Raw genomic sequence first — 19988 nt, 5'->3', positions numbered from 1 at the left:
TGCCAAATAAGAAGTACTGTAAACACAGTCAACATTTACAGAGCACATGGAAACCTGTTGTTTTTTACTACCTGTTACATGTCTGTTTAAAACTTTGTTCACAAGCCCTTTTCTTAAATAATAACGTCTGCAAAAAGGAGTTAAAACAGTGTTGTTAAAGATTTTCTTGATGTTGTAAAGTTTCTCGACTGGTTAAGCCTCTGACCTTTTGGAATTCACCCACATCAGGCCCAGTTGCCCTATTACATGCTACAGCATGGTTGCCTCCCCACCAACCCAAGTCCCATGCTGGCCCAACTTGGCCCGTGCAAGGTTACCTCTTGTACATGCGTTATCACTTCATATGACGCAGTTTTACCAACTTTGTGGCTAATTTTAAGACAATTTGGTCACTTACGGTCCTCTAACATAGGGGTTCCTAAAGTGTGGGTTGGGACCCCCTGGGCAAGACATAAATGGGGGTTCCTGAGATGCCTTCCAGAATGTTCTTTTTTAAGTTATCTAAAAATAGTAAATTTACCCATTGTAGTGAAAAATATCGACAAAACAAGTAGTTACATTTTGAAAAAGGAGCCATATTTTCTTTTATTCTATTTTTATTTTATCCAATTTTATTTTATCATTACTATTATTATTGTTATTATATTCTTAACATTGTTGTATTCCCCTGTCCTGTGTTGTAAGCTGCTGTAACAAAATAATTTCCTCCAATGGGGGATCAAATAAAGTATATCTCAACCCTCCTGTTATGTTCGTTTCTCTGGAACCGCAATAATGTTCCTGGGTCAATTTGACCCAGAGTATATTCAATTATCCAAAAGTGTCAGAACCCCAAAAAATCCCAAAACATGTTTTTTAAAATCTGATTTTAACTCCATTACTAACTATTTAAATCAAGATTTAGTCCATTGGTGTTCTTTAATTCTCACAGATCATGGTTCAATGAGGATAACTCGCTCGTTTATCATTCAAATTAATGTTAAAACTTTTTTTAATGTACATTGGAAAGCCCTAAATATAATAACAATAGTTTTACATGACATAGATTTTTGTTTTTTGCCTTTCTTTGTTGCCGGATGACTCCTGAGTTTAGGGTTAGTGAACAGTTAACTATCAAAAGCATCAGTAGCAGTGGGTTAATTTGTAGCAGCACTGAAAACGCAGCCACATGCTCATATATGCAGGCTTATTTTCTGCAGACCAGCTAAATGAAGCCACATTAAATCCCATGATTTAATGTGGCTTCATTTAGCTCAAATGATCATTTGATGATATGTCCACTTTGCATACCAGTTTTTGTGTTTGTGCATGAGCTACAATACTGTCTCAAAGCCCACCTCTTCTAACCGTACCAGGGCCATGGTAGTGTGCTGTGCTCGATCACCGCACAGCGCACTCACACTAGTCAAACAACCTGGACTTTGGGGGTGAGACGTGCTCGGGCATGGTACGTGTGGTTGCACCTTTAGTGGGTTGTCTCTTAGAGTATACACAACCCTGTTTGTTATTCCCAAGGACTCACACTCCTTTGCCTGATCCAGCCTCTCAACTGTGGCCCTTTGTTTACGTACTGCCCATCCACTTCCACTCTCCACACCTCTGTTTCCCTTTCCTCTTCCAGAAAGCCAAAGGAAAGCACAAGAGGAGCTCGGAATAGCTACCTCAGTTCACCGAGTGCGTCCTTAAACCCTGAGCAGGCCCAAGGGATGGGACAGGTGGACGAAGAAAAGGAAACTGCAGCAGGCGCTATGCAGAGAAAAGTTTCCACACTTAAAATCCTCTGAATAGGGTGTATTGAGCAGTCATTTTCACTGAGTGTGAAAGAAATCTGCTCTGCTATTTTGTGAAATACTTTTTAGGTTCTGGAGATACTGAAATACCTTTAATACCCTGAATACTTTCTGATCCATCGCTCGAGGACTGCGTCAGTTTCAGCCTGTCAAACGAGGGCTGTTATCTGAGATGACAGGCGTGTGAACAAAAACTAGTTTTTCACAGTCTCTGGAGTCAACCTCCTCTCCTGTTTAAAAGGTGAGGTATACTGCTGGATTACTATATCTTATAGCTGACGATTTGTGCTGTTTATTAAGTTTTGTGTGAGTGCATAGTGCATAGCATCAATGAACAGCTGAGAGGTTATAGTGGTTATGTGTGTCAGGGTCAGAGGTTCAAATCTTTCCCTCTCTGCAATCCCACAGTGTGAGAACAGGATGTACTTCCCAATTACTCACTACTGTACCTTTTTAAGCATCTAACTTTTAGTATTTTTTAAGTCACTTAGGATATTATTTGTAGCTAGAATCATCATTACTAGGTGGTTCATAGCGAAATATCATAACTTATTATTTTTTAAAACTATATAAACCCAATTCCATAAGAGTAGGGACACAAAATATTGATACAACTAATTGGTCTACTGGCCTTGTCCATTTGGTACAGAGATTTCTTCAGCTTCTGAGTCTTTTAATGGTATCAGGTACTGTAGATGATGAAATCCACAGATTATTTTTGCAATTTTATGCTCAGGAAAAATGTTCTGGAATTGCTGCTCCATTTGCTCACCCAATCTCTCACACAGTGGTGAAACTTTTCCCATCTTTACTTCTGAATTCTCTTTATAATAGGAATGGGACACGATTGTCGAATAGTCCAATATTCATGCACTTATTACAAATCCAAGACATAATGCAAATATTATCATAAGTAGCATTTTTCATCGTTTGCACCGGTGCTTGGTTGTAATACAGTATTCCCTGGTACTACTTTGTTCAGTATCTCTGAAGTCACAAAAAGACCAGGGCAGCTGAGTGGAAAGCACAACCCCTGTGCTGTCCAGTGCAGAGCATTTGCATCTGTTTGAGAGTCAGCTGCTTTTTATAGCCTGCAACCAATGTCAGTCAACCAACACCCATAGAAATGTAATCCCAAATCCTGGCTGCTTTGCTGCATCTGTTGAGGCTGACATTCAGGGTTAACCCATATTTCATCATCCACCCTTTCATATTTGTTGTGTGTCTCCTGTGTTGCTCTCAGCCGTTCAGCTGTGGTATGGGAAGCCGGTGTGGTGCTGTACCGTTCGTCACTGTGGTTTAGAGGCTGGCACTCTCCTGCCCATTAGGATAAAGTGGTGGATGCTGGCGCTGCATATCGAGGCACTCTGTCTGTCTGGGATTGTGAAGCTGGGCTTGGTGCACTGTAATTATTGAAAGAGGAATTCAGCACTTTCAAAGTCTGTTTGTTAGTTCACTTTGGTAGCGTTGAATGCTATCCCAGAGAAAAAATTGGGTGGGCCGTCCCATCTTTTCAGTTGCATATATCCTGCCATCCGAGAATGATGCTGAATCTGCAGCTAGTATAAAGGCACTGTAGTTAAAAGTACGGTCCCATTTTTATGGAAGTAAAGCTAATTTTAGTGTCCATATTTTCCTGTGTGTTATTAGCTGCACCATGTATGTTGATCATCTTCTTCTTTTTTGCTCTGGACTTTAACTCCTTAAACCTCCCCTTCACTATCTACCCATTTTTCATTGTACAAACTTTAAGATAAGGCTCTGAGGATGGGTGGGGGGAAAATAAGTCAGAGAAAGTTGTCCAGTTGATGTTACTCCACACTGGTGGCTGTAACCGTGGACTTGCATCATCAACATGCTTCCACAGTAAGAGAGGTTGTTTTTAAATATATTGCAGGCAGTCTTTTTCTTTGCATCATTGAGGGTGAAATGCTCCTGGACTTTAGAAGTGCCTGATGTGACGGGGTCTGTTCCTGGTTGCTTTCTCAGCAGAGAAAGTTAGGATGCAATGTGGTTCCCTTCTCAGTAACTTAGTTCTAGTATGTTGTCTTCACATAACTATAACCAGGCCAAAACCGAAAACAGAAAGAGGAAACCGAGGCCGGAAACCGAAACACCAAAATAAATTGTTATGCCAATTATTAGTAGGGAGTAGGCCATGCATTTTTTGTTTGTTTTACACCAGCATTTTCTAGACCATTCATTAGCAGACACTTGAAGCTAGTTTGTATAGCAGTTTGAACACACTGGGTTAAAAGAGCTCAAAGTTGTAGACAGAAATGTAAAAACTGTTACGACTGTCCCCAGTCTCCCCTACCATTGAATTTATGGCTATGACTGTGTACTAACCTCACTAAAATCAAGGATCTCATTGAACAGATCAGAAAACGAGGGTGCATGCCCCATCTGAGTCAGAGAGACGATTCCTTTTTTTCTGCGCTCTGTTCGCCTTCCTGCGCTGTGCGCTTCTCCGTCTCCAAGCAGGTCCTCAGCATCCATCGCGGTCTGGATCATTTCTCGTGCGCGCTGCTTTATTCCCACATCCAAGTAATGATCTTTATAACGCAGATCAAGTACAGTCGCAATGAAGTGCAGAGGATCTGAATAGATATCAGTGAAACGTGTGCTGACAGACTCTAGAAGTGTACATGTCATTGTTTTCACTCCGTGGTCCGTCTCAACCTCTTTGCTTAGAAGACGCTTTAGTGCTGCAATTAAAGGAAGAACAGATGCAGACATGTTGGCCCTTATCCAGACAAGCGCGTACCGGCAGAGTTTTTTTGCTTGCGTCATCACAACATTCTGTTTCGGCCGTGTTGTCTCGGTGATAAGTCTCTCATTGGCCGAATTTTCGTTGCATCCCTAAAACCAGTCATTATTGACTATTAAATACATGTTCAATTAATATTGCCATCACATTTTTTCAACATTGTCGAGTAATGGTTGCAGCCTTAACTACAAATGTTTATCCAGCTAGCACCAGTCCATCTTCAATTTGATCTATATTTTGAGAGTTAACCCTGTTGACACTTTCATTCAAGGTTTAGATATAAAGTGGGGATCCTGATGTCTGTTTCACAACATTCACGGGTGTGGCTGTGGGTTTGGCTTGCTGTCAGAGAGGCAGGCATGCGAGGTGCAGGATCACTGTCCATCTGGCCTGAGCTCACCCTGGAAAGTCAGAGGCCCGGTAACTGATCTGGCCCTCAGGCTCTCCATCACAGTTATTGACTCTCTGCCGGCCTGTTCAAAGCCAGTTGGCTTGTGATGGCTGCTTTTATCAGAGTTAAAATGATGTCAGCCCTGGCTGGATATAATTACTTGATTTGCTTATTTTGTTATGAAGAAGTAATTAATGGAAAAGTGTCAACATGAGGGGATGTTTCAGTTTTAGCATGCCTTCACACTAGTATTCTAGAGCCCCTTCCTCTACTACTTTAATGAGCCCACAGTGGGAGGAGACAGGAAATAAACAATAGAGGAGATAATATGGGACAAAGATCTTTGGTAGGAAACTGGTATGAGGTTTCTACTATAGTTGCCTTCTCTGAGTCTGCTTTACAGCCATTGCCTCTACTCGAAACCACTGTATCAGTTTGATCACTGATCTGAGAGTGAACAGGCCTTCCAAACAATTTTACCTGAATCTGAAGCCTCACTGTGGCATACTGAACATACAGGTATTTTATTTGTCTGCTGAATGAAGGACATTCCTTCATTCACCCTGCAACCCATCCGATACCCCAGGTTCTTCTGGGTGAAGTTCTCCACACTAGCTGCTCATCTGTCCAGTTACACAAGTTAATCCACTCCAAACCCATCCCCCAGCACCCAGTCTGAGGGGGTTACATGGCGAACAGTGCAAACAATAGGGCTTGTCTCCCAACCCCTCCCCCTCACAGTACCCTAATGTTCTACTCAATTATTCAGGCAAACACTTAAGATGGTCGTCGTCGCTGTTATGTGCAGATTCAATTTCACGCACACAAACACATGCATTCAGTCTATTCCTCTCTGTTTGATGTTGCCATCCTCGACTCCGCTCGGCCCACTGTCAGCCTGTCCTGGTTGGCAGCGCGGTCTGGCCGGTATTTTTTTGAAAACACTGCCAGCTCTGGAACAGATTGTAACCCATTTTCTTGCAGCCTTTTAGACCAGTCCGCTGCCAGTGCCTGCTAGTCCATCCTTTTGTGATTGCCACTCCCTAAAAGGCTAACTGGCTTAGTCCACTTAACTTGTAGCCACACTTAACCACCTGCTCCTAATGGCTTTATTGAGTAGCTTACAGTCACTTAGCACATTGTTAGTGTCCCGTATGGAATTGATTAGAGTAAGATGCATGGTTAACACCAAGCAAGCTTGTCCCTCATGATAACTTTGACCGCTTTTGGTAGCAGTAAGGACTGTTTTTTACACCCCATTCAGCATTTTATCAGTCGTTTTTGTAAATGTTGTTTTTATCCATCCAGCAGTTATAACTAAGACATTATCTCTGATGTCCTCTATCTAAAGGCGGGTACAAATCAGGCTGATTTTTGTCCCGATCTCCCCCTTACGATCAAAGCCAGCAATGGCCCGATTGTCTGATGTTTGCAAACAACATCATGTCTGATTTTCCTGTGGTGTGGGGTGTGTTAAGAGCAAGCGGAAACCTCCGGTCTTAAAATATGAGTCCAATGCTGAAGTGCTAAGAACTGCAGTTCATCGAGGATCCACTTGAGGCTGGCTCCGGAAGTATCGGAAACCACATACACAACAATTCAAAAAAGACGATCTTTATAGCAGAAATAAACATGTTTACAGCCTGGTACAAAAGAAGAGTGTCGTCTAGATAGCTCATTTCTCGATCAGCACACACTGTACGGGGGGTACATTTTTTTCTAACGCGGCAATTTCAAAGATATTTAGATTACTAGTCTTCAGATGAGAGGTACAGCTGACTTGATTGACAGGCGGGAACACTGCAGCTGTTGGCTAGGAGGCTCAAAACCCGCCTCTTTCCGTCACAATCACTCAACAGCAGCAATATGGCTGCTACCGATGATTAGCCTCAAAACAGTGCTTCAGAAACAGATGGTTGACGTCACAGATACTACATCAATATTTTATACAGTCTATGGTCATATTCCGTCCGCCACGTTTGTTTACACTGAAGTCATGTTTTACTTCGCAAGATTTGGAATATTGAGCGTGAGGAACCTGAAACTCTGCTGAAGAATCAGTTTGTGTGTGGTGTGCTCTGTGCTCCAAACACTATAAGATCAGATGAAAGAGATCTTGTGCGATCTGCCTTTTGTTATCATCAAGTGTGTGGTCTCTAAATGTGTGAAGGTTTAAAGAATCCTGTAATGTGTGCCAGCCTTAATTTAAATAAAAGTGTAGCTATAAGCCAAATGCATGGGTTGAATGCAATTTTAACAGATCAAACTGAGCTCATCTGCTTACAGAGCCATGTTGGCAGTGGTATCATGAAGCAGGATGGATTGCAAATGATGAGCTTCAACCTCAATCTCCTTATGTAGTGCTGCATTTCCTCGGCCATAAACTCAACCTCCAAAAATGAGAGAATACCAGAGTCAGCCAAAATACTACAGAATGTACACCGGACCATATTACCCAAAGCATCCATTTTTTTTAGGATGCTAAAGTTTGAAAAACTGGCTGGTTGAAAATACTTTTGAAGGGTGAGCCAGAAATCCAAGCTGAAAGTGCCTGAAGTTCCTCCATGCAGCCCATCACTTCAAGTGGTTGTGCTGGTGGCCAAAAAAACAACAGAGTGGCAACAATGGATTGGCAACAACTTCAGGTGTTATCATAGACTGTATAAAATATGGACGTAGTATCCGTGACGTCACCCATCTGTTCCTGAGAGCTGTTTTGAAGCAAATCGACGGCGGCAGCCATATTGGTAATGCGGAACTCAACCAGGCAGAGTGTGACGTAGTGTGAGCCTCTTAGCCAATAGCTATGTGTTCCCGACCGGGAGTCACGTCAGTCATGTCCTTATTTGGGCAAAACTCGTAATCCTAATATCTTCTGAACCGTCACGTTAGAAAAAAATTCACTCCCCGTACAGTGTGTGCCATTAGAGAGATTAGCTTCATAGGGCCAAGCCGTTTTTTGAACCAGGCTGTAAACATGTTTATTAATGCTGCAAAGATCGTCTTTTCCCCATTCATATCTATGTAGTTTCCGGTGTTTCTGCAGCCAGCCTCAAGCGGATTCTCGATGTATTGCAGTTTATAGCACTTCCGCATTGGCTTCATCGTTTGAGACCGGAGTTTGCCGCTTGGGTGTTATAAGGGTAAAAATGGGTGATCAGTCTATTTAGTTTTTTATAGTTATAAATAGTTGAAAATTTGTCCTTGGGGTCTTTGGGTTGGGGGTTTGACTCAAAATGTTAGCAGTTTATTCCCCTTTACTGACCCATGGACAGGTTTAGATTTTGAAAAATATCTTTTTGGTGATGGAGGGATTAATGGGATACAATATTTCTGAGAGTAAAATTAAATGAAAGATTATTCAGGACAAACATTTGTCAGTGAGATTGCAATTTTGGGATTAAGAAAAGTAAGGTAGGGCTTCTGAATACCTGCGTCCATTTTGTTATACAGACAACAAGGTGTAGAGGGTGCCATTCACCCCCCCCCCTCTGTTTTTATATTCTTTGATGAGTTAAATTAGCTATCCACTATAAAAGGTGACACCTGTCATCTGAAAGAGACTTGCAGTTTTCAGGAATGTGATTCCTCTGGATTTATCCTGGATTTCTCGACCTGATGAGGTGACCCAAGAATCATGGATGCAAGTAAAAACTCATTTTGAAAGATGGGGGTGATAATCTGTTTCCAGAAACGAGGAGAATGTCAGCACATCTACAGCGCAAAACATGATGACACTTATAATTTCCAGGTAGCCATGCCAATGTTGAGCTTCTTGTCATTCTGGCGATTTAAATTGACAGCTGTGAGCCATGTCAACTGTTTCTGTTTATTACCAGGCTGTACATGGACTTCAAAGTATGACACGCCATTGAGACAGTGAACAGCACTATACTTATGACGTGATATGCTATGAACCAGTTTCAATTGGGCCTAGTGCTTTGTGTCCTTGTGTCTTAGTAACGAAAGCTGTAATCTTCTGTTTTTGGGCTTTTAGCCTTTATTAGATAAGACGGCTTGAGAGAGATGGGAAATGGAGGGAGGGAGAGAGAGGGAGAGAGAGAAGGAGGGAGAGAGAGGGAGAGGGAGAGAGAGAGAGAGAGAGAGAGAGAGGGAGACGGAGGGAGAGAGAGAGAGAAGGTGCGAGAGAGAGACGGAGGGAGAGAGAGAGAGGGAGAGGGGGGAGGGAGAGAGAGAGAGGGAGAGAGAGAGGGAGGGAGAGAGAGAGGGAGAGAGAGGGAGAGGGAGAGAGAGAGAGGGAGAGAGCGGAAGAGGGAGAGGGAGAGAGAGAGAGAGAGAGAGAGAGAGAGAGAGAGAAGGACTAGAGCGACTGTGCAGTCACGTGGGCACCTGTTCAACCAGTTGAGACAAACCAGCTTCAGTTTTGTTGTCCCCAAAGTCCAGAACACATCAGCACTTTCAGTGTCTTTCACTAAAACGTTCTTTTGTATGTATCAACATATTTGATGTGCAGTTGCTTGACAAAGATATCAAGGAACCAGTCATTCAACCTCCCATCACCAAGAACATCAGCTCTAGTTGCTGAGGTGGATGCGTTGTACATATGGTATGTTTTCCGGTGGTTTTATTTTAGTGAGACATTGACCACTGTTGGGGATGTCACTACTTTATCTTAATTACAGCTCAGGTTGTGCCAAGGAAATCCATTAGAAGTGAGGAATTGTCTTAAACAAGCGATGAATCATTATCCATACAAATGGCATGATCAGTTGCCTTTTATTCATAATCTATGACCTTTCCTGGGCAGAGAATTTTCATTGATACAAGGAATGTCCACGCTCTCTACAGCCATCAGCGCACTGTGCCAGAAGTCTATAATCCGATAGCTGTGCTGCACTGACACTGATAGCTGCTGACAAGCTGCATCATCCTTCATTTACTTGACACTTGTTGGTGTTTCTAACCTGGTCTGTCACCATTATTTGAAGAACAGATGTGAGATAGGTAGTTCACAAAAAAAACGAATTATACCCATTTACATATTTTAAACTTAGGAAATGGTACGTAACACATTGTAAGCCAAGTACAGAAAGAGTGATGTTTGATCTTTTAGTAAGGAGTGCAGATTTGAATCAAGTGTGATGTATATTAGCGCTGCAATATGACATCCATAGGTCCAAGTTTGGTATACTACCACAAGGCAACTGATGACCATGCTGGATCCGTAGCTAAGATTCATGCTTCTTTGCCCATTTTTGGTAAGACAGCAGCAAAAAAATCTAAATCATCCCCTCTTCTTTTTGGCCATAAAGCACCAAGCACATTTCTGTTAAGTCTTCCCTGCTTTTAATAATACACCCCTGTCCTGAGCCTGCTTTTAACTAGAAGAATTACCAGAATATACCTTTTATTGTTCAACAGCAGCCTGACTCCATTAATGCTAACTGGAGAAGTCACATGTTACCTCTGTGGCACTGGTGTGACTTGGAACATGAAGTCCTTATTTAAGGAAGTAATGGGAGATAAACTTGGATAATAATTGACTAGATCCTTTGTTTCTTGGACTGTGTTTGTGTTAGTTTGTCAGGCCTGTGACTGCTGTTATTGTGCGACAGAGGAAACTGCTCAACAGTCTGCTTTATAGAGCTGTATAGTCATTTGCAGTCTTCCTTCTCTGTCAGCATGCATTAAGCATTTGTGTTCCAGCAGCAGATTTGAATTTCTCTCCTTTCTCTCTCCCTGTGCTCTGTATGTGTGTGAACTAAACACTCACTAAGTGATGCAGCAGAAACAACAATACTGCCTTGTATGGTCAGACGAAGCAGCAGGCCTTTACACAGCATCCCATCTCTCTGAGATAATCTAGATATCCCGCTTTTGAGAAGGGTTAAGATTCTTCACTTGATGTTGAAGGTATTTGTCGAAAAGGTGTGAGCAGTTGACAATGTTTTAGCGACATACCAGTTTTCACTGCCTTTGAGCATAAAGCGTAGGAAACTCGTTCCTTTCCCAAACAAAATGAAACCTCTTATTTTGCTCTTTTCTTCCTCTTTCTGTCTCACAGTTGCATGTTCACACACACATTTGAATCCACACTCAAACTGAATACAGCCTGTGTTCTTCCTGTGTACGTGCCTAAACCTTTAATACACACCACAGGAAAGTTAATAAACAAACAGACAGAGGCCTCTCATATCTCATTTGTAAACACAGTCATACTCCACTCTGCTTACACCACCTGCTAATCGCTGGCGGCCCTTTAACCATGGTCAAGCTCACAGCTTAAATTTGACTTCAAAGTCTAAAGGTGGAACTCAAGTAATCATACATGGATTGATAAAGTGCGCCATAGGAATTGAAAGAATGCAGAAAGTGGTAGGCCACTTAATTTCAGCTCTCCCTTTTTTGTCTGCCTGAATGTAAATTAGTGCAAATGACATTTTAACGTCAGGAACGCTTTGATCCTACACATTCCCTTCTCACCCACACACTGCTTCATCTGAGGCATGAACACCACCATACAAAGATCTTCCCATCCCTCTGACCATTTCACTCCCCTTGACCTGCTTAGTCACACGCACACACACACACTCACACACATATACACGCACGCACGCACACACACACGCGCACACCCGCACACACGCACGCGCGCACGCGCGCACACACACACACACACACACCGACACACACACACACACACACTCACACTCACTCCGACAGCTGTCACTGTTCAGCCCTGAGAAAGGGGAGAAAGTCAGCAGTGCTGGAATGTGGATGGTTTGGATGTAATCTTGATATCATTGGTGCTTTAAGGCATTCACTTCCTACCATGTATTATCTGGGTGAAGAGACTTTTTTAGGCAATCAAAGTTAAAAGTCTCACAGGTAAATTGAAACTGTTTATTTTCATTATTAATAATCAGACAACTTGATACGTCAACATTTAATGTAATTTATTGTGGGAGCAGTTTGTCAGGACCAAAGAAATTGATTGAATGTATTTAATTTTGGCCGAGTACATTTATTCAACTCTTACTCAACTCTAAGACAAAGAAAAGCCTGGAGCCATCACTTAAAGAATATTTTAATAGAAACAAAAGACTGTCATATAACAATAAGACAATAAAATCCTTAAAAAATAACAAGAAAATAAAAAGGAGTTAATAAATTAATTTATAATAATAATAATAATAATAATAATAATAATAATAATGAAAAAATAATAACAATAATTATAATTACAACATGAATTATAAATAAATTAATCACAATAACAACAATATTACCAAAAGCAAATTATTACACATTATATACACGTACACCAATGTGTACACATATCTATGAAAAATGAAAAACAATTTTGATTTGTATATTACATGAGGAAATACATTCCAACAAGATAGGAAAAAATAATAATATTAACAATAAACAATATAAAAGTTGTTAATAATAAAATAAAACAAAATAAATTAAATGGGGATGGGTTTGTTCGGTCAATCTCATATGTTACAGTCAAGCAGCAACCTCCATTCTAAAAAAAATATGAGTCCAATGCTGAAGTGCTAAAAACTGCAGTTAATCGAGGATCCGCTTGAGGCTGGCTCCGGAAGTACCGGAAACCACATACACAACAATGCAAAAAAGACAATCTTTACAGCAGAAATACACATGTTTACAGCCTGGTACAAAAGACGAGTGTAGTCTGGATAGTTCATTTCTCGATCAGCACACACTGAACGGGGGGTGATTTTTTTTCTAACGCAGCAATTTCAAAGATATTTAGATTACGAGTCTTCCGATGAGAGGCACAGCTGACTTGATTGACAGGTGGGAACAATGTAGCTGTTAGCTAGGAGGCTCAAAGCCCGCCTCTTTATGTCACACTCACTTGACAGCAGCAATATGCTGCTACTGACGATTTGCCTCAAAACAGCGCTTCAGAAACAGATGGGTGATGTCATGGATACTACATCCATATTTTATACAATCTATGGTCACAGTAAGCAGGTCGTCTAATATTCCGACAATCAAAGTGGTAGAATAAAACAAGACATGGGCCGGTCCAAGAACCGAGCAACACAAGGTAAGGTTTCACTGGGAATAACTGGAAAGATAATTTTCCTTGCATGATCAAGGAAGGGGTCCCACATCTTGTGAAACCTCTCAGAAGAGCCCCTTACTGTATAACAAGAAGTTTTTCAATTGGCTGAAATAGGCTCACAATGTTCCTTCACTAGCTTGTTTGTTTTGAACCTCACTTTGGGCACACATTCAATCTCTTACACGGCTTTTGTGTATTGTCTTTTTCTTGTTTACATTTGCAGACAGCACTTTGGGATTAATCCACAGATGTTATTAAGCCCAAGCAACATCCAAATCAGCCAACCCCCCCTTCCTCACCACCACCTTCATCTCCATCAGTATACACAATGCATACCAAACCCCTGCCATGCTATAAACACAACTAAATCCCCTCTGCTTGTATTAGACACCGTATTAAAAGTGACCCATTTTGTCAGGCACCACTTCATGTCTGGGTGCGTGGAGTGAGAGGACGAGAGGACGGGGTATGACGGACTTAATTAAACTGCCTCAAGACGGAGGTCACAGAAGATTTAATGACACATGAGGCCATATTTCTTTATTAGAAGAAGTGGAGAATGTAAATACTACAGAGGCCACCGAGTTCTTACTCTGTCTAGACAGACTCCCCCAAACAATCCTAAAGAGTGATGGCTTTCTTGATAAACACACACTTGTCCTTTACTGGGGCTACACAGACATTACCAAAGTTTTTGGGGCCTTTGTCATCATCACAATATTTGCAACACATTGTAATTGTCACCACTGACAATGAGCTAATTGTGAAAGTAAAAATGTGGAGCTGGCTGGAAAGATGGCATGCTGCGTCCTGAAAATACTTTTAAATCTCCAGGAAAATAGCATTTGTTATGCAAATGCCGCCCAAGAGAATGACGGACAATAAAGGGTTTTTCATTAAAATGCAAGAAGCTGTTAATCTTGACCTAGCAGACCTTTTTTTTAAATGCTGCGGTCATTGTTGTGCAGTCATTTTATAAACATAAAATCAGGATGTCTGGTTTTAACACCTTCTTTAAGCGGTGTCAACACCTCGCCGAATCACATAACTCTTTTAGTTTTTGTGTCAAGTGCAACCTGATGGATACAAAAACAAGCACCAGCGCTGCAGAGCAGTAATTTAGTAAAACATCACTTATGCGTGTCTATGGACGGGAATTATTTGATCCATCCACTTCCCATCCATTTTGCGTCACACCGTGTCAGCTGGTTGGAGATGATGCCTTTACTTGCCCAGAAGGGGGTCATCACCATGAGGAATATGATTGACTCTGGTGTCTGCTAAGCCCCTGGCATTAATAGCTGGACTGGCAAAACTATGCCACACACGGTGCCAGCCAGTCTGCCTGCCTCACTGCTCAATCTGCTTGAAGCATCACCTTGCAGTGTAAATAAACCATGGTGGCTTTTATGGACAAGGAAAAACACCACCTTTGTTCCAAGAGCTGGTTTGACCTAAAGTAGATCTTCTTTTTACCCTAACAACAAGTAAGCTAGTGACTAACTCGAATCACTCGTGATACAGATTTGCTCTTGTGAATTTTGGCTTCTGGTTGTATGGCTCCCAATTTGCTAATGGCTTCAAACCTATCCCATTCATATAAAATGGAGCGATGATAATGGACTTTATTCACGCAACATCATCCCAAAGGCTCTGCAGTCTGCACATTAGCTAATTGACCCCCACTTAAGGGTGATATTTTCCAAAAGCAGGACCAATCCAAACAGTGTGTCGGTTGGCAGGTTACTCTCCTCTACTCGGCTTCCTTTCTGTGTGAGATTTGTAACCAGAGAGACCAAACAAGAACCAGAAAGACTACAGAGGGAGCGAAGGAGTAAAAGTGCTTTGAATACAACCGCTGAGAGCAGATTGTAACTTTTCAATTGCTGGACAAAGAGGTAGGACTCAGTTATTCTGTACAAGAGATCAGAGGGTTTCAGGGGCTGTGTTTGTTTACAGAGGTGTGGTTGTTCGTATAGAGACTACACAGAGGTTAGTTCAATGGTTATCAGCATCAACTGGTCCAACAAGTTATTCCTAGATTGCCATCAAAAGGTTTGTACAATTATCTTTGGCTTGATAAGGCAGGTTTTTTTCAGTTGACCTCCAAGCACTGAGACAAGTAGAGCGTTCAATCCAAAAATTTGCATGTTTTGTTTTCAAATTTACAAGGTAAAAAGTTCTCAAAGTAACCTTTACCTCAGAGTAGGGATGGGCATTTCAAGCCAAAATACTATTCGATGATCACGGGCATCTGTTCAGCGATTATTCGTAATCAAGTTGGACGAGGTGCTGCTAGAAGCGGGCACTGGCTGCGTCTGTCTCGACCTTCATGCTGTTTTTTCTGTGACCCAGCAGCTTAGCATGCCTGTTTACATTTTACAGCCATGCTCAGTCTCTGCAGTGTTCTCAATTTTCTGAATGTTGTTTTCGACTTCTTTCTCTATTCAAGCGGTTGGCATTCTTCTTCTTCTGTTATTTAATTTGGTTAGCAAACAGCTTTGAGATGCTATATAGCCACCGTCTGGCAGGGAATACTGTATTTAAGCCAGGCGCAGGCGAAAACAATGAAAATAGTACTTTCAAAATTAGATAATATTCGCATTAACTCTTAATTTTTAATAAGTGAAGGAAAATTCGAGCATTCGAAAATCACGTCCCATCCCCACTAGGGATAGGCATTTCAAGCCAAAATACTATTTGATGAAAATGGGCATCTATTCGACGCACATACACACACACAAACACACACCTGTCCCATTAACAGCCTGTTTGTGTGGCAGTCGCATTAACTATCAGCAAGACGAGGTGCAATGAACATATGAGACTGTATTATTTTTGTGTTTAACCTAGATAAATCCCATTGAGATCAAGACCTCTTTCACAAGGGTGACCAGGCCAAGAGGTCAGCAGCACACGTCAAAATAAATGATACACAGTAAAGAGCAGATTTACAGACAATGAGTAAAAAAACAATGAATAATTTAAAAGGTGCAACTAATGCATGCAGAGTCTCAAAATGTTGCTCATTGAAAGGTTTTCCAAGGTGCTTTTTGTTACCTAGATTAAAGGCTTGTATACTAAACAGTCTGTTGCTTTGACTGTGTTATTAGTTTGCTGTAAAAAAGGAAGTAGAGTCTGCTCTACATTCGAGTACCTGTTGTGACTTGTTCAGTCTGACGAGAGATGATACAATCCCATTTTTTTCCTCTATCACTGAGTCCCATTCCTATACTTTAGTAATGGGTGATAAGGGGGATCCATCCACCACCTGTGAAATTGAAAGAATACATATTACAGGATTGATAGTCTCTGGTTGCCGGGATTTTGAGTGACATACTTTTGTTGTTTGGATGTTGTATAATGATTTTAAAAGGTTGATTTTGGTGAGGTCTGTGATAATAGCATCAGATTGGTGCATTGGCTACCTTACTGACCACAAATTGATACTCCAGTTAAGGTAGAATAAGGTAAACAACTCTGAGTCAAACCATCCTGCATTGCAGTAGTTCAAACATGTAAACATTGGTTAAAGGAACCATTCCTTGTTTTCAGTTTAACTGTTAATAAAACCTTTTTATGGCTTTTGTTTTTCTCCAATACTTCCTTATCCTCTGGTAGATCTTTGCTCCTTTCCTTTCCTATCCATCTCAATCTTTTTTAATTTCCTCTTCAGTCCATCTCTTGCACAGCTTGTTTCCGGGGCCATACAGAGCCTCTGCTGGCTGGTCCATCTGTGTAGCAGTTTCCTAGAAGCAGATCTGAGTAGTGGGAGGAGGGGAGGATGTGACCACGGAGTTGAGGGGAACAAGTGGCTATTGGAAAAAGGAGAGGAGTAATCGGGAGGGGGTGGGGTAAAGCTGCTGTGGTCAGAAGGGCAAAGAAGTGGGGAGTGTGGCTGAAGGGGATGGATGGGGGCTAAGCCCTAAACAGAATCCGGGAAGAGATCTGTCGAGCTACAGAAAGGGAAACTTTGACTCAGGTTAATGAGTTGAAGACTGATATAAAACTCCTCTTACACAATCTGCCCCCTTTCCTCTCATTCTGCCCCTAACCATAGCTTCTTATACTTCACATTCATTTCAATGTTTCCATGAGTACTGTCCATGAAGAAATCTATCCGCACACAAATCTCTAATTAGAGATCACAGAATCAATCCATCAGGGCCATCTGCATCTGCTCAGCATAGAAGAAGACAATGGCCTATAAAATGAGCTAGTTTGTGCTTATTTTCCACCTCCTCCCTCTCCTCATCATCTGTGGTCTGTGTGTTATGTGAGGAGACTGCGAATTTCTTTGCTTTCAGCGAACCAAACCACAGCTTTTTCCCTTTAAATTTCAAGATGCTGGAATCCATTTGGAGTCACTAGTCATCAGTTTTTTTTTTATTTCTGCCCCATGAAACGTGCAGTGAAAGCAGCCCAAGCTTCCTTTAGCTGTGATGTTTTAACAGTGATTCCTGATTTATTTTGGTGTAGCATAATAATGCATTATTATCATGATGGGTCTATTGTATGAGTGGAAAATAGGTCTGTGCTGAGTGACTGGGATTGGGAAAGCTTGTTGGCTTGTCTTGCTGCTCATTTCCTCTTTTTCAAATTCCCCCAAATTCCTTTGAGGCCCCTCTCCATAAATGGCATTTCCTTTGGTGGACAGTGACTTGTTTAACATATGACTTTGTGCAAAGTTCAGGAAGAAACAGATGAACAAAAGAGAAAAAAAAACATTCTTGTGATCTTTGATTTGTTTTTCTTATGCAGGACACCAAAGTAGGAGAGGAACTGGCTTTTCAAGACGAGTGCGAGTCCCCAGCCCTTCTCAGTAACAGCAGCAAGTTGGTGTCCACACCCTAGGAGGAGGTGATGAAACCGGATGGGGTTAATATGGAAACCACGGAGCCCACTGAAGCTGACACAGTAGCAGAGCACTCCCCATTGCTAGATAACATACCGGAGCAAGCCCCATCGCAAGACCCATCGCAACCAGGGGAAGTTGCAAATGATGCAGCACCTGGACCTGCTCCGAAGGCTAACGGCAAGCCGTTGGCTGCAGACACCAAAGCAAAACCAATAGCTGCTGCAGCTAAAATGCAGCCCACAGCCAAATCAGCAGGGGCATCACGACAAGTAGCCCAGCGCACTATAAATGATGTAAAATCTTCTAATAGTGTTTCTGCAGCTGCCGCCAAGAAAACAATGACAACAACAACAACAACAGCAAAAGCCTCAGCAGCAGGGGCTGTATCGAAAAGACCAGTGGGTGCTGCAGCTGTTTCCTCTACAGTCAAGAACCAAACTAGAGTGCCGGACAGGAAGCCTGTTGGAGCGTCCAGGACTACCGCTGCTGCCGCTGCTCTTGTAACAAATGGTACCAAACCAACTACAGCAAATGGCGCACTCAAGAGGAGACCAGTGGCTGAGACTGTTAGACCTAAAACCACAGGTAAAACTGAATCTAAATTTTAAAAAAAACAAAAAACTCTATACTCCTTGTCTGTCCTTGTGTATCATGCAACTTTTCTGCTGACTTTGCCAGCATACTTTCCCTTTGCATAGAAATCGGAAAGAGGCAAAAATATGTAGTTTTATTTTCATGTTCTCCTATTCTTGCTTTGTAGCTACTTCAAGCAGACCAGTGGCGTCCACTGTCCCAAAACCTTGCACTTCAACCACAACAAAGCCTGCTGCTGCTGCTGGTGCTGGGGCCATTTCAAAGACCACCAGGTATGTAGCCTATCATGAACAGATAGCTTTGTCCATGATTGAGAAACATCTCTATTTTTCTGGTAATAACACCACCCCCCTCTCTGTCCTGCTTTCACGCGTTTCCCCCCCTCTTAGAGGTCTGAACGTTGATTTCCCCTCTTACAAACAGCGAGGCTCTGACTTTGTTCGTTTTAATGCCCTGAAAGAGAGCAGTGGAGAACACTGCCCATTGTGGGATTTAGGCCGTTATTGAGTCAGATTTCACTGTAAGACTGTGAGTCATGTTAGCAGAAATAGGGCCTTAATGAGGGCAGCGATACTGAAGAACTACTGCTTTGTCCCGTATAGACCCCCAGGCAGAAACCAGCCCCACTCCCCCATGGCTGGGAGCTATTGACTTGGATCATAATCCCTCTCACACTGAGCTGGTGGTTGGATAGAGAGTGCGCTGGTTGGTCTGAACCTTCTAAAAGAGCTGTTCTGCAATGATTAGTTTGGGAAAAGTATGACATGGATAACTCAGTCATTAACTGCTGTAATCTCTTATTAGTGAATCAAAATAACCCAGGTTAAATACAAGCTTATGATCCACTGCTACTCAACTGGTAGTCACAGCAAAAATAGAACCCATTATTTTGAAATGTTAGAACTGTTGTGTGAGACCAAGTTTTAAAAGTGATTTGTGTACGAGGCAATCCAGCTTTAAAGTTTACAGAAAGTCAAATTCATAGTTCATCAAATTAACATCTTTCTGCTGGATGTGATGCTCTGTGCAGAGCAGGATAATTAGAATCTCTCTCCGCTTGTCTTCTCTCTTAACGATCACTTATTAAATAAGGAATAGTGTGCTGCCTTGTTGTCATTTTGTTTTTGAAGAAGCACAGTATCTCTGGTGCTCTGTCTTGTTTTTCTTTTCATTTTTCTTATTGCAAACAAACGGTTTAAAACCTTGAATTTTGTATGCATTGTATTCATACTTTGAATATATTAAAAATAATAAAGCAGCAATTGGGCACAATGGAACTAGAGGAAGGGTCAAGCAAATGAGATCAAGCAATGAGTGATTTGTGTGTGTCAGCGTGCCTGGCCTCTGAATTAATCAGATAAGGCATTTCAAGTGCAGGAGTCTGATTACAGTAGCACATCATCCTTGTGTGAATGTCCCCCGACCTGTTCCCCGAGACACGATATCAGGCACCTTCCTACCAACTAGAGACACAGAGAGGACAACAGGAGAGCAGCAGCAGGTGCCTGACCTTCTGACAG

At 41.8% G+C, this 19988-nt stretch overlaps 1 protein-coding gene across 1 annotated transcript in view; it reads left to right on the top strand.

Annotated features, from left to right (window-relative positions):
- si:ch211-214c7.4 (mucin-5AC) overlaps positions 1 to 19988 on the top strand; it is a 32688-nt gene that overhangs the window by 2136 nt on the left and 10564 nt on the right. Inside the window, exons 2-3 of the mRNA XM_034688157.1 lie at positions 17778 to 18459; positions 18635 to 18740. Coding sequence (XP_034544048.1) covers positions 17880 to 18459; positions 18635 to 18740 — 686 coding nt within the window. The 5' untranslated portion in view covers positions 17778 to 17879. The remainder of the gene's footprint in view (positions 1 to 17777; positions 18460 to 18634; positions 18741 to 19988) is intronic.

This window comes from Notolabrus celidotus, chromosome 7 (assembly GCF_009762535.1).
Source record: "Notolabrus celidotus isolate fNotCel1 chromosome 7, fNotCel1.pri, whole genome shotgun sequence".
Lineage (NCBI taxonomy): Eukaryota > Metazoa > Chordata > Actinopteri > Labriformes > Labridae > Notolabrus > Notolabrus celidotus.
Note: the sequence above shows the minus strand (reverse complement) of the source record. Positions and strands in the feature narration are given on the sequence as shown.